The 13,385-nt window shown below is 41.7% G+C and overlaps 1 protein-coding gene across 1 annotated transcript in view; it reads left to right on the top strand.

The window, feature by feature from the left end:
• Fermt1 (FERM domain containing kindlin 1) overlaps window positions 1–13,385 on the top strand; it is a 41,908-nt gene that overhangs the window by 21,968 nt on the left and 6,555 nt on the right. Inside the window, 7 exon segments of the mRNA NM_001106515.1 lie at window positions 1,256–1,363; window positions 1,958–2,089; window positions 3,888–3,937; window positions 7,915–8,039; window positions 9,176–9,282; window positions 10,605–10,826; window positions 11,401–11,525. Coding sequence (NP_001099985.1) covers window positions 1,256–1,363; window positions 1,958–2,089; window positions 3,888–3,937; window positions 7,915–8,039; window positions 9,176–9,282; window positions 10,605–10,826; window positions 11,401–11,525 — 869 coding nt within the window.

Genomic DNA, 13,385 nt, shown 5'->3' with positions numbered 1-13,385 from the left:
CTCTATGAAGAATTGAGTTGGAATTTTGATGGGGATCGCATTGAATCTGTAGAATGCTTTTAGCAAAATGGCCATTTTTACTATATTAATCCTGCCAATCCATGAGCCTGGGAGGTCTTTCCATCTTCTGAAATCTTCAATTTCTTTCTTCAGAGACTTGAAATTCTTGTCATACAGATCTTTCACTTGCTTAGTTAAAGTCAAACCGAGGTGTTTTATATTATTTGGGACTATTGTGAAGGGTGTCATTTCCCTAATTTCTTTCTCAGCCTATTTATCCTTTGAGTAGAGGGAGGCTACTGATTTGTTTGAGTTAATTTTATATCCAGTCACTCTTGCTGAAGTTGTTTATCAGGTTTAGGAGTTCTCTGGTGGAATTTTTGGGGTCACTTAAGTATACTATCATATCATCTGCAAATAGTGATATTTTGACTTCTTTCCAATTTGTATACCTTTGGCCTCCTTTCATTGTCTGATTGCTCTGGCTAGGACTTCGAGTACTATGTTGAATAAGTAGGGAGAGAGTGGGCAGCCTTGTCTAGTCCCTGATTTTAGTGGGATTGCTTCAAGTTTCTCTCCATTTAGTTTAATGTTAGCTACTGGTTTGCTGTATATTGCTTTTACTATGTTTAGATATGGGCCTTGAATTCCTGATCTTTCCAGGACTTTTATCATGAAGGGGTGTTGAATATTGTCAAATGTTTTCTCAGTATCTAATGAAATGATCATATGGTTTTTTTCTTTGAATTTGATTATATAGTCGATTATGTTAATGTATTTCTGTATATTGAACCATCCCTGCATCCCTGGGATCAAACCTATTTGATCATGATGGATGATCCTTTTGATGTGCTCTTGGATTCGGTTTGCAAGAATTTTATTGAGTATTTTTATGTCATAAGGGAAATTGGTCTGAAGTTCTCCTTCTTTGTTGGATCTTTGTGTGGTTTAGGTATAAGTGAAATCATGGCTTCATAGAAGGAATTTGGTAGTGCTCTGTCTGTTTCTGTTTTGTGGAATAGTTTGGACAATTATTGGTATGAGGTCTTCTATGAAGGTCTGATAGAACTCTGCACTAAACCCATCTGTTCCTGGGCTCTTTTTGGTTGGGAGATTTTTAATAACTGCTTCTATTTCTTTAGGAGTTATGGGGTTGTTTAGATGGTTTATCTATGCCTGATTTAACTTTGGGACCTGGTATTTGTCTAGAAAATTGTCCATTTCCTCCAGATTACACCTCTTTTTCTTTCTCTAGTATGATGCTGTCCGAATTAACCAACTCTACGAGCAAGCCAGATGGGCTGTTCTCCTGGAGGAAATCGACTGCACAGAAGAAGAAATGTTGATCTTTGCAGCTCTGCAGGTTATGGGATGTCTGCAGCTTTTCCCGGGAGGGGGGAAGAATTCTAGTTTGTTCTGGTTAAAGCACACTGTCTGTTTCTTTGAAGAAAAAATGAAAATTAGGAGAGTAGGTTTCCATGTAAAATGTTCCTTGCCTTCCCCACGTGTACACTACTGTGTAAGGCAACTATTTTGCATCCCCAGTCACCTGCCTCCACAGGCACAGCGACAAGGCAGAACAAGGTTTGACCACAACTAACTGTGAATCTCACAATTAGTTTGATTAGATGCCATTTCTCTGAGCGGACAGACTTTTTTCCAGAAGGTATTCAGGATTTGGCGGAAATTCTCAAAAAAGAAGAGATGGTTAATGATCCATTTGTGGCTGTAAGATTTCTAAAACCTCTGCCTTGAGCAAGGTGAGGTAGAGCACCCCTCTAATTCCACCATTTGGGAGAACTGAAGCAAGAGGATCAAAAGTTCAAGGGCAGTTGAGGCTACCTAGAGAATTTGAGACTAGCCTGAACAGTCTAGAACTTTTGACAAGATTCTGTCTCAAGAACATACATTAATTTAAGTAAATTAAATAAAAATAAAATCTCTGCTTATGTTTTAGTATCACATCAGCAAGCTGTCGCTGTGTGCTGAAATACAGGACTTTGCAACCAAGTCCGAGGTTGACGAGGTAGAAGCAGCGTTGTCAAGTTTGGAAGTGACCCTCGAAGGCGGGAAGGCAGACAACACTTTGGTATGATCACTTCTGTTAACTCAGAATTTGTTCTAGCGAGTACAAATTGGAGCTAAGAGAACATGTCTTTCAAGAAGAAAAATATGCTGCTCATGGGACAAGCTTAGTTAGCAAGAACTGGCTTCTCTTGGGTTAGCTCTATGAGGGATCATTAGGAGAATTTTATCACCACCAATCGAAGCTGTTGTATTGCATTTCTTCCTGGGGATTGATCAGTTGGCACTATATGTGGTGAAATTACCGTGAGATCCACTACACTAGCAAAAAACATGGAGTTGGTCCTTTAAGTCTAGAAAGAAGCATACAGTCTGTGGCACAGGGAACCTGTGAGGGTGAAGAAAAGGCTTTAAAAGCCTTGGTGTCTGGTCTTATGTTGCCACTGCGTAAGGCTGACAGAGAGGATGGCTTTTCCCTAGGACAATGGTTCTCAACCTATGGGTTGTGACTGCTTTGGGGGTTGAATGACCTTTTCACAGCTGTCACATCTCAGATACTCTGCAAATCAGATGTTTACATTACAATTCATTGCAGCAGCAAAATTATAGTTAGAAAGTAGCAACAAAAATAATTTTATGGGGTTGGGGATTTAGCTCAGTGGTAGAGCGCTTGCCTAGGAAGCGCAAGGCCCTGGGTTCGGTCCCCAGCTCCGAAAAAAAGAACCAAAAAATAAATAAATAAATAATAATTTTATGGCTGGGGGGGTCACCCCAGCAGGAGGAACTATATTAAAGAGGCCCAGCATTAGGAAGGTTTTAGGATATCATGGAACACTCCTAAACGTTTTTCATTTCAGGAACCAAAACCCTCCAGTCATACCTTAGGAGGAAAACTGGTTATCACCCTTGACCCCTCACCTCAGAGGTGCTGGCTGGATACAGTCTTGCAATGCCCCACTGATTTGGTTCTCTTACTGAGCACTCTTTTGTTTTAATGTCTTCAACCAAGGGAATAATTACTGGTTTAATCACATTGAAACCAAGCAGGGGGTCCTCTGAAACGAGCTAAGTGAGTCACCACATTCTTGCCCATTCACTGTGAGTTCTCTTATCCACACCTGCCTTAAATTGGGAAGTTGGTTCCTCAGGAGAGCAAATACTTAATGCACAAAGCAGAGCCCTGCCCAAGCAGAAGCTGAGTTCCTGTTCACCTGCCTCCTATGCTGAATATGTAACAGGAAGTTAATCCTTCTTGGGATAAATGAGAAATTCCCTCCTTCCCTGAGTAGTTTTATATGCTGTAGCCAGCCATCAACTGCCACCTCAGAACGAACTTTGAACTAGGTGCTTTTCAGGTTTAATCAGTGACCTGGATGTTACTAGAGTCACCCACTTTAACTTAAAACTCACAAAGGTCTGTCCATACAGATCCGTTCAGACGTTAAAGACATCATTCCTAACTTGGGTTTTTAACTTAAACGATGTGCAAGTGTAAGAAATATCAGTTGATTTTTTTTCTTTTACTGCTCTTCATATTTCCTATCCTCACAAAGTTAAATAAATATATACAGATTAACAAATTAATATTGTCAACCAAGTCGCCATCCAGACTTGGGAAACAGGACTTTGTCACCTGCCCAAGGGCCCCTTCTCACTTTCCACTCAGCTTCCACTCCCCACCACCCCGACTCCCCCGTGAAAGCTACTGTATAACTAAGGAGCTCAGCTTCTCATTTTATTTCATTTTAATTGATTCAGATTTTAAGTCTTAGTGGCAAGTGACTGACATGCTGGTTGCACAGGCTTGAACTAGCAACTCCATCTGTGAAGTTCCTGCTGGTAACTCTCATATTTCTCCTCAGGAGGACATTACTGACATCCCTAAACTGGCAGATTATCTCAAATTATTTAAGTAAGTATCTTGAAAGGGCAAAGAAATGCCTTGTAACAGACCCTCACAATCATGGTCTGGAACTGGACATAATTTCATACGGCAGGCAGGGTCACAGGTCAAAGGTGAGCTCCGCGTTATGGGCTTTGGCATAAGGCAATAGTGTGTTGAACCTTAACTCCCTGCCATAGACCCTGGCTACATGGAGTGGAGTTTCTATGACTCTGTGCTTTGGTTCCTTACGCTATAAAGTGGGAGTATCCTCTTCTTAAGTTTGCTGGGATAAAATGGGGCATTTGAAGAGTTTAGCACAGTGCCTGGCATACAGATCCTCACACACCAGTGTGAGCATCAGTACGAATGGACATGTATGCTGCCGTGGCGTTTCTGTTAGGATCTGCTCGGAAGGCTCAGGAGTGACAGCTCTGAGAGCAAGCACTTTGTCTCTGGGCTTCCAGGGAGGAGCCCATTTGTTACCCTCCGTTCACCTGCTCAGTGTTGGCCAACCTGCTACTATTTCTGTTTGCTTTAGTGGGTGATCGCCACCTTTGTGATAGTGCCAAGGAGTGTTAGGTTGAAAGAAACAATGCAGTTACTGTGTCACTTTATGGCTTATTGACTTTCCTTAACAAACTAATACTTCACTGGGGCAGCCGGCTTCTCAGAGAGCAGGGTGGGGGTGGGGGATGCAAGTTGCTTTTGACAATATAAGATGCAAAGGACTTGCAAGCACTAAATGGCGAATGGGGTCTACAAGAGAATCAAAAGTCCAAAGACGTATCTGTCGCTGAGTTTCTAGTATTGACTCATTTAATCTTTTGTTGTGATGAAGGAGTACGAGCTCAGGGAACTTCAGTGGCAAAAGTGCCTATAATTAAAAGTGATCGGTCTAATAATATTCAGACCTTCAGGGGGACAGAGCAATTCGATGTAGCAAGTATAGCTTTATAAAACATGAGTAATTGTTTCACAAAGAAATTTGGTCTTGGTAGTCTTTGAATAGAGTATAACTAGAACTTTACAAAGAGGAAGAAGAAGAGGAGGAGGGGGAGGAGGAGGAGGAAGAAGAGGAGGAGAGGAAAACAGCCCCTTCCTGTATATGGTCTAGCATTTTACAAAGAGATGACATGTTGGATGTGACCTCTAACTCCTTCAGTTCTGTCGCCTGATGTCTTTAGCCATAACTTATACCCAGAATCACAAAACAAAATTTGTAATACTTTCAGAATATTAACCATCAAATTATTCAATATAATCAAAGAAAGCCCAAAAAGTGTAAATTGAAAATATGATTTAAATACACTAAGAAGACCCAACTTGTATCTACTGAGAGTTCTAAAAGAAATTAGTTGAAGAGAATGAAACATTCAAAAGAGAATACTTAAGAGTTTTTCATAAATGTTTAGAATATGCTTAAATTCCTGGATCATAGGTCTCTGGCAAGAAAAGCCAATAAATCAGTAAGTCTTGATAAACCCAGCCATTGATAAGGGAAAGTCTTTAATACAGAGGGAGAACAACAGAGAGGTGGCAGCCCAGTCATGCCACATGGGTCACCAGTACAGATAGGAAGTGGTTTGTGTAGTACTGAGAGAGCATTAAGTCAGACTTTCAAGTCTACTTCCTAAAGGCCCATATATACCAAACAAGATCCTTATAAACCCACATTGGAGAAAAACAGATTCATAAGTCTTGGCACTACTAAGTGACATCATGTGAACAGGAAACACGGCAAAGCTGCAAGGGCCACCGCTGCTACCAGTGCCACTTTGGAGGAGAACAAATGGTTCTGTGTGTAGTTAATAGGAATGTTGCAGATAAAATTTGTTCAAGAGATAAGATTTGTTATGTATAGGCAAGCTACCAGACCAAGGGACTTCAGTAATACTTACACATGAGCTACAGGGGTTACTTGATTCATTTCAACATAAGAGTCTTTAAATATTCTGTTATCTTTGCTTTACTTGATTCATTTCAACATAAGAGTCTTTAAATATTCTGTTATCTTTGCAATACTTTGTAAATAAATGGGGAATGATCATGAAAGCTTGGTCCCCCATAAAACTAGCTGGGGGGTAGTGGCACACGCCTTTAATCCCAGCACTTGGAAGGCAGTGACAAGTGAATCTCTCAGTTGAAGGCCAGCTTACTGTACAGAGTGAATTCTAGGACAGCCAGGGCTATTCGGAGAAACCCTGTCTCAAAAAGCCAAAAACAAAAGAAAGAAGACGTGGGGGAGGGGGAGCTCACTGGCTTCCTGTAGCAAATGCCTGTAAGTGGCATTATGACATTTTGTTTTTCAAAATGTTTCCCAAACTGATGACCCTGTGGACATCACTTGTAAGCCACCACACACCTCCAAAACAATAAACACTGATTTCCCCTTGAAGGAACAGTTATGAAATAGCTAGTTTTTGAATGATAGTAATGTTGTGAAAATATCATTTTTTCGATTATTCGTATTTTATGTACATAAGTGTTTTGCCTGCATGTATGTTCATGTGCCGCATACATGCCTGATGCCCAAAGAGGCCAGAAGAGGGCATTAGACACCATGTAAATAGTTATAAATGGTTGTGAGCTGCCATACAGGTGCAGTAAGTGTTCTGAACCACTGAGTCAACCCTTCAGCCCGCAAAGGTAACATTTTTAAAATATTCTGCAATGTTTCCATGGTTACCCTGTTGCCAGTAATCACGCCTTGTCTTAAAAAGAGAAACAGGTTGTAGGTCTAAACATCAAATTCACAGGCATAGAGGGTAGCACGGTGGTGTGGTCTGATCATGGAGGAGACGAGCTGATGACAGAGGATACCGAGGTTTGGTGTGTAAGAGAGAGAGTCCTAGAGGTCTCTGCAGCAGAGAGTAGCTTGCTAAGAGTATTAACCGTTTATGCACTAAGGAGAACATAATGAGGGAGATACGAGGAAACTCTGAGACATTTCAAACACATATGGGACACTCATGGCAATGATCTCACACTGGTACCCCAAATCCATCCAGATCGGTTCGTCAGATATGCACAGGTCTTTATGTGTCAATCATCCCTCAAGACGGGCTTTTTGTAACGTTTAAGCTTGCATAAGTAATGCATCGTGGCACCTTCCCAATTAAGTGTCATTATACTTTCTTCTCCTTAATGCCCCTCCTTCATCCCTCCCCGATAAAGTGCTTTATAAAACAATAATGACTGAGGAGCTCGTCCAATGATAGAGTGTCTGTCTACTGTGCCAGGTCCTAGTTCAGGCCCTAAAACCATAAAAGATTAAGAAGTCCAAATGCTTTTAAGACTCGGTAACGTGTATTTCCATGTTAAATATCATTTAATTCAAGAGCTACAGTGAGTTTGAAACCTACTGCTTAAAAATTCTTAAATTGGTATATCCTACTTAACTTTCCTGAGTGAGTGACTGGCTTCAGAGACGATGAAAATTAATAGTTCTGTCTCAACAAATACTTGTGCAAGCAGGGCTATGGCGTCCTGGTTCAGTAATCACAGCTGGGATAAATTCATGGCTTTTTGAGTAAGTAACAGTTTCCTTTCTTGAAAAGGGCTACGTGTTACATTCACTTTACGTTTCTGTGTAGGTTTAATAATATGTTACTGTTTATAAATATTTACCCATACATCAGGAGGCAGCTACTCAATTTTTTAAAATGAGATGTGGCAGAGGAAGAACATGGGCCAAAGAGGCCTGACTCCCAACTTCCCGGTCTTTGAATTAGTTTGTGCGTTGCACAGCAGTGGTTCATTTTTGGCTTTTATGTTAGTGGTCTGGGGATGCAGCTTGGTGGTATGGGACTTACTTAGCATGCACAAAGCCCAGGGTTTGATCCTCATTACCAATTTAAAAAAAATAGAAGTAAAACCAGAAATTTGAAAGTTGCTTTAAAAAACTAAAGAACATGTTATCTCAAGGCCTCGATCCACTCAAATTTTGCAATGTGTTCTGCAGTCCTGACTGGCATTTAAATATTGGCTGTATTTCTCATTTGCAGGCCCAAGAAGCTAATGTTAAAAGCTTTCAAGCAATACTGGTTTGTCTTTAAAGACACATCTATAGCCTACTTTAAAAATCAGGAACTCGAACAAGGAGAGCCAATAGAGAAGCTGAACATCAGAGGTAAGAGATTCTTGCCCCTCACTCTGGTGCACACTGAAAACACGGTTTCAACAGGATCCAGAAGAAGCTCTAAGCCAACTGCTTGCCAAACAGCAGCTCCTCTCCATCACAGGGCACGGTCATTGTGTGGAGTCTGTGCTGTGTTCTCCCTTCTCATCCAGCATGTGAGGGTGTCTGGTTCAAAAACAGTTATGTTCAGGTTGGGGATGTGACTCTGTGGCACAGCATGTATTTTTGTGCAAGGTTCCTGGTTCAATACCAAGACTGCAGAAGAGGAAAAAATGCCAAGAAATCTTGTATTTTGTTCTTAATTACATTAGTGTCCATTCTCATGTCCAAAAGTGACTGTGAGTGTATTGGTGTCTCTGCTCCCTGAGCTATTTAATCAGCCAGTGTGCTCAGCTCTGTCGTCATCGTAGCAGAGAATCACCTCTGCTTTGATCTCTTTTAAATTCTGTATTCATACCAGGAGTGGGGAATGACAACCTGAGGCAGGGACTGGAGAGATGGCTCGGTGGTTAAGAGCACTGACTGCTCTAACAGAGGTCCTGAGTTCAAATCCCAGCAACCACATGGTGGCTCACAACCATCTGCAACAAGGATCTGGTGCCCTCTTCTGGTGTGTCTGAAGATGGCAACAGTATATATATATATGTATATAGATATAGATATAGATATAGATATAGATATATACATATAGATATATCTTTAAAAAAAATAACAACCTGAGGCAGGAAGATTATAGATTCAAGATCAGCCTAAGCTACACAGAAAATTCAAGGCCAGCCTGGAACACATTGAGATCTTGGCTCAATATATGTAAACATATGTACACATATGCATACATGTACATATGTGTATATGTATATATGTATGCTTATGTATATGTATGTATGCCTTTGTGATTATTTCTAACAAGATAGCCAATATCATCCTAAAAATAAATCCAATTTTAAAAGAAAATAATAAAATCATATTTTTATCTATGTTGTCTATAAGCCTAGTTAGTTTTCCTTGAATTATTGTTATTAGTTGCTCCTCTGGCTTTCGCTTATGGTCAAGCAAAGACTTTATGTTGACATTTATTACAACAGATTTCTCAGCACTCAGTTTTGCCCCTCCTTTTTCTTCTTCAGGCTGTGAAATTGTGCCAGATGTGAATGTAGCAGGGAGAAAATTTGGAATCAAGTTACTAATCCCTGTTGCTGATGGAATGAATGAAGTGTATTTGAGATGTGACCATGTAAGTAAAGCCCCTAAGTCTCATCGGTTCCTCTGTATTAGGAGCAGGGGCTGATGAGATGACTCAGTGAGTAAAGGTGACTGCTGTCAAGCTAGATGATCTGAGTTCAATTCCCTGGACTTATACAGTAGAAGGAAAACGCTGGATCCCCCAGCTTGTCTTCTGACATCTTCCATTCATGAACTGGGATACACATCGCACTATCCACCCACACACAAAAAAAATAAATAAATAAATACATCATATATACATACATATATACATACATACAATTTAATACTAGAACAAAGCACACAGATAAGTTATCGATTTTCATATGGTTAAATCCCATAAGCACATCACAAACTAAAATTACTGTTCACCCAAAATAGCATTTAAAACACCTAACCTACAAACACCCCAGCTTAGCCTACCTTAGCCATGCTTGGAACACATACATTAGCCTACACATAGACCACCTAAGACCAAACCTATTTACAGCGAAGCACTAAACACTGTGTGTAAAGCATTGAATTCTCCACTGAGAGGGAGAACTAACGATCATTAAACCATGTTTTCACATCACGGCAGAACTGAAGGCTTCTCCATAGAACTGTATAAATGACGGCCATATAGAAAGTGTCTCAAGTTGCAGCTCTGTAACAGACACGTGCTGCACTGATGCTCCAAAAACCCCTGAATTTGGGCTGGAGGAGTCTGATGTTCCGGGCTGCTCTTAGCCGGCTGCATCTGATTGGATACAGGTCTCGCTGGGCGTGGCTCCTTGCTGCAGTTTGAGTTTACTTATTTGTTCTGTGTCCCAGGCTGCATGGCACGGGCTTTAGAGACTAATAGGAACTGCTGCTGACTAATTCGGATTCCACCCGAGGCCCTGATTGCCTCCCTAGACTTAGAATCTTCACCTAAGATAAATGACGTTACAAACAATACAGAAAGCTGATGGGAGGGAGGGGTTCTTCATCACGGATGTCAGCCATGTTATGAAGATGGGAAAGGATAGACGAAGCTCTCTGGGAGTTTGAAGCTTCATTTGTCTGCAAAGCTCAGAACTCCTACGTCTCTTTGCATCATCACACGAAGTTCCCTGTGCAGAGTGACTCAAAGCATGCTGCGTGACGCAGTCAATGGTTCACAGCCACTCAGAGCATGTGCACCTCACGTTTCCTTGACTGGAAGGTGATAGCTTTGTATCATAGCCCAAAGCCTCCTATGGCTTCTCCGCCTTTTGGCTATGATCAACTATAGAGCCAAGTTCTGTTGTGTCTGTGGCAAGGTGGCCCCACAAGTGATCCTGCTTCTAAGCTCTCCGGCTTTTGTTTCAGGAGGATCAATATGCCCGGTGGATGGCTGCGTGCATCTTGGCCTCGAAGGGTAAAACCATGGCAGACAGCTCCTACCAGCCAGAGGTCGTCAGCATCCTTTCATTTCTCAAGATGAAAAACCGGAACTCATCACCTCTGGTGGCTTCCAGTCTGGAAAGCATGGATATGAACCCGGAGTGCTTAGTATCGCCCCGCTGTGCAAAGAAGCACAAGTCTAAACAGGTTCTTGCCTGCTTGGTTGTTTTATACAGTACTTATATGCTAAAGGAAAAGGAGGGACTCCATCCAATTAAGACCATCACCATGAAAATTAGGTTAATAAAGAAATTTGACTACACATTGGGTAGTAGACAATGTGATAGAATCATCGCTGATTTTGTTAAAGATTATTTTACCGATGTTTGAATATAGTAATAGTCCCAGGTTGAACTTAATTAAGGGTAAAGTCATTTAGTCCCTACAAATTAGGAATCAAAAGTATGTTTCCATAGAGTGAGTTAGAAGTTGCACAGGTGAACCTAGTCCCATGGAATCAACGTTGAAGAGAGAGTCATTTGCATGAACCTTACACATGTGTGCCTGTTGCCTGATCTTGGCTCTCCTACTCAATCATTTTCATAACCCGACAGAGTGGGGAAAGTGAATTAGTTCATTAGTTAATTAATAGAATGAGCCATCTGTGCAGAGTTCAGTGGAGTCCTGTCTTTATCATTCTCACTGGGGATCTGGATCGAGGAGAGTGGTTACAAAGCAACCAGCAGCTGTGAAGTCATTGATGTCTCTCATTTCTGCTTAGCTGGCAGCCCGGATCCTGGAAGCTCACCACAACGTAGCCCAGATGCCTCTGGTCGAAGCCAAACTGCAGTTCATCCAGGCATGGCAGTCCTTACCCGAGTTCGGCCTCACTTACTACCTTGTCAGGTGATTACAGGGTCCATCTGCCTTCCATCTGCCGTCCGACCATAGGCGGCGTTCTGGAAGCCTACTGCTGTTCTCACTCAGTCTAGAATGTCAAGTTCTTCTTATTTTAGAATGTTGCCATTTTACAAATGGCCCAAGTACACTGACTGCCCTTAAGAATCTTCCGTGCCTTCTGCTCAGTGAGTCAACAGTCCGCGAAACTCAGCTAAATGCAGGAAAAAATGTTCACATTTTACAAAGAAATTGTGTTCTTGTAGGCTAACCACCTGGGCTAAACCAAATGGAGAATGTCAGCTGCTGAGTTAGTGCCACATGTGACCTCCCTGCCATGTATCTCACACAGTGGCCCTTTGTATGGGGATAATGTTCCCCACCTTTCCAGATACGGACCCTGTTCTGTGGCTCCCAGCAGATTGCTGAGTCTGGATGCCCTGCATGTGGCTTGTCTGTAATTACTTTCTTGTATTTTACAGATGAGAACATATTTTTCTCTGGGAAAAAAAGTTACATGATTTGTCCAAGTTCACCCCATAGTCAGAGATACTGACATTAGTAATCTGTACCTGTACGACAGCTATGTCCACCATATAGAGTTACGATTCTCCAAAATGTGTCCATACACAGGCTTGTAAATTGATGTTCTCATCAAATCTGTCTTCTACCACTCCCTTCTCTCTAGGACCTCCCAGATCTCTCTAATTATTTTCCCAGCTTCAAGTACTCTTTTTTTCTTAAGCCAACAGAGTCTGTTTGTTTTTCTAAGTAAGGGAGAACGGTAACTCATCCCAATCTCATTTCACCAGTGGCTGATGGCCTTGTACTGTAAGATACTGTTATACACAACAAAAGTCAAGTCTCCCTTAGTTCTGGCCAAAGGTCTGGTTCCTCCTGCCTCTGATAACAAGAGAATGCATTCATACATCTTGATTCATTTCCTTCTGTTCACATCTCATTTAACTTTTGCTTACACCTTTTGTCCCCCCCCCAAAAAAAAAAAAAAAAAAAAAAAAAACCTCCTTCTGCTCTATTCACTACAACAAAAAGGTTTAGAGAAATGGCACAGGCTGGCACACCCTTATCAGCCCGCCAACCTGGATAAAGGCAAGGGAACTTTGTGTTTAAGGGTAGCCTGGAGACCAGCCTGAGCTACATACCCAGACACTATCTCAAAGCACCAAGGACTAGGTATGTAGCCCAGTGGTAGAGCATGTGTTCAAGGCCCTGGGATCCATCCCAAGCACAAAGAAGAAAAAAAAGGTGGAGAGAAGACAAAGTTGTTTTGGCTACTCACATACAAGCACACACATGTGTACATGTATATACACATGACACATACCTGGAACTCAGAGGCCAACACACAGTAGATTCTTGAACCAACAAGGCCCAGCATGCCATCCCACCTCTTCCCGTGTTAACTTCTGACCCTGGGCATTTGCATTGCTCTACCCAAGATTGAACTTCGGGGTATGTTGAGCAAATCCAACCATGAAACAGTGTGAGTCACATGGTGATCAGTTGTAACCAATAGGTAGGTCCTGCACAGATATCCCAGGATGATTACTCCTGGACATGACTTCTCCTTTTGCCCATTAGTCCTGCCAGCTCCTACGCCTGTAACCTCCAGAATTGGTTTATAAAGCTGTTGAGGCAGAAGCCCAAGGTATAATTTTTAAAAAAATCTATGTTTCCCAAGGCTAGAACAGGGCTAGAAGGAAGAGCTAGAACAGACCCCATGTGTAGGATGACAGGCAGCAGCGGGGACTTGGCCATCCTCAGGAAACTGGGTCTGTGCATCACAACTTCTAGAGGTTAGAGAGCAGCCCAAGGGATCTCCATACACTAAAGCAACACATGCATTAC

This window comes from Rattus norvegicus, chromosome 3, assembly GCF_021556685.1.
Source record: "Rattus norvegicus strain SHRSP/BbbUtx chromosome 3, alternate assembly SHRSP_T2T, whole genome shotgun sequence".
NCBI lineage: Eukaryota > Metazoa > Chordata > Mammalia > Rodentia > Muridae > Rattus > Rattus norvegicus.
Note: the sequence above shows the minus strand (reverse complement) of the source record. Positions and strands in the feature narration are given on the sequence as shown.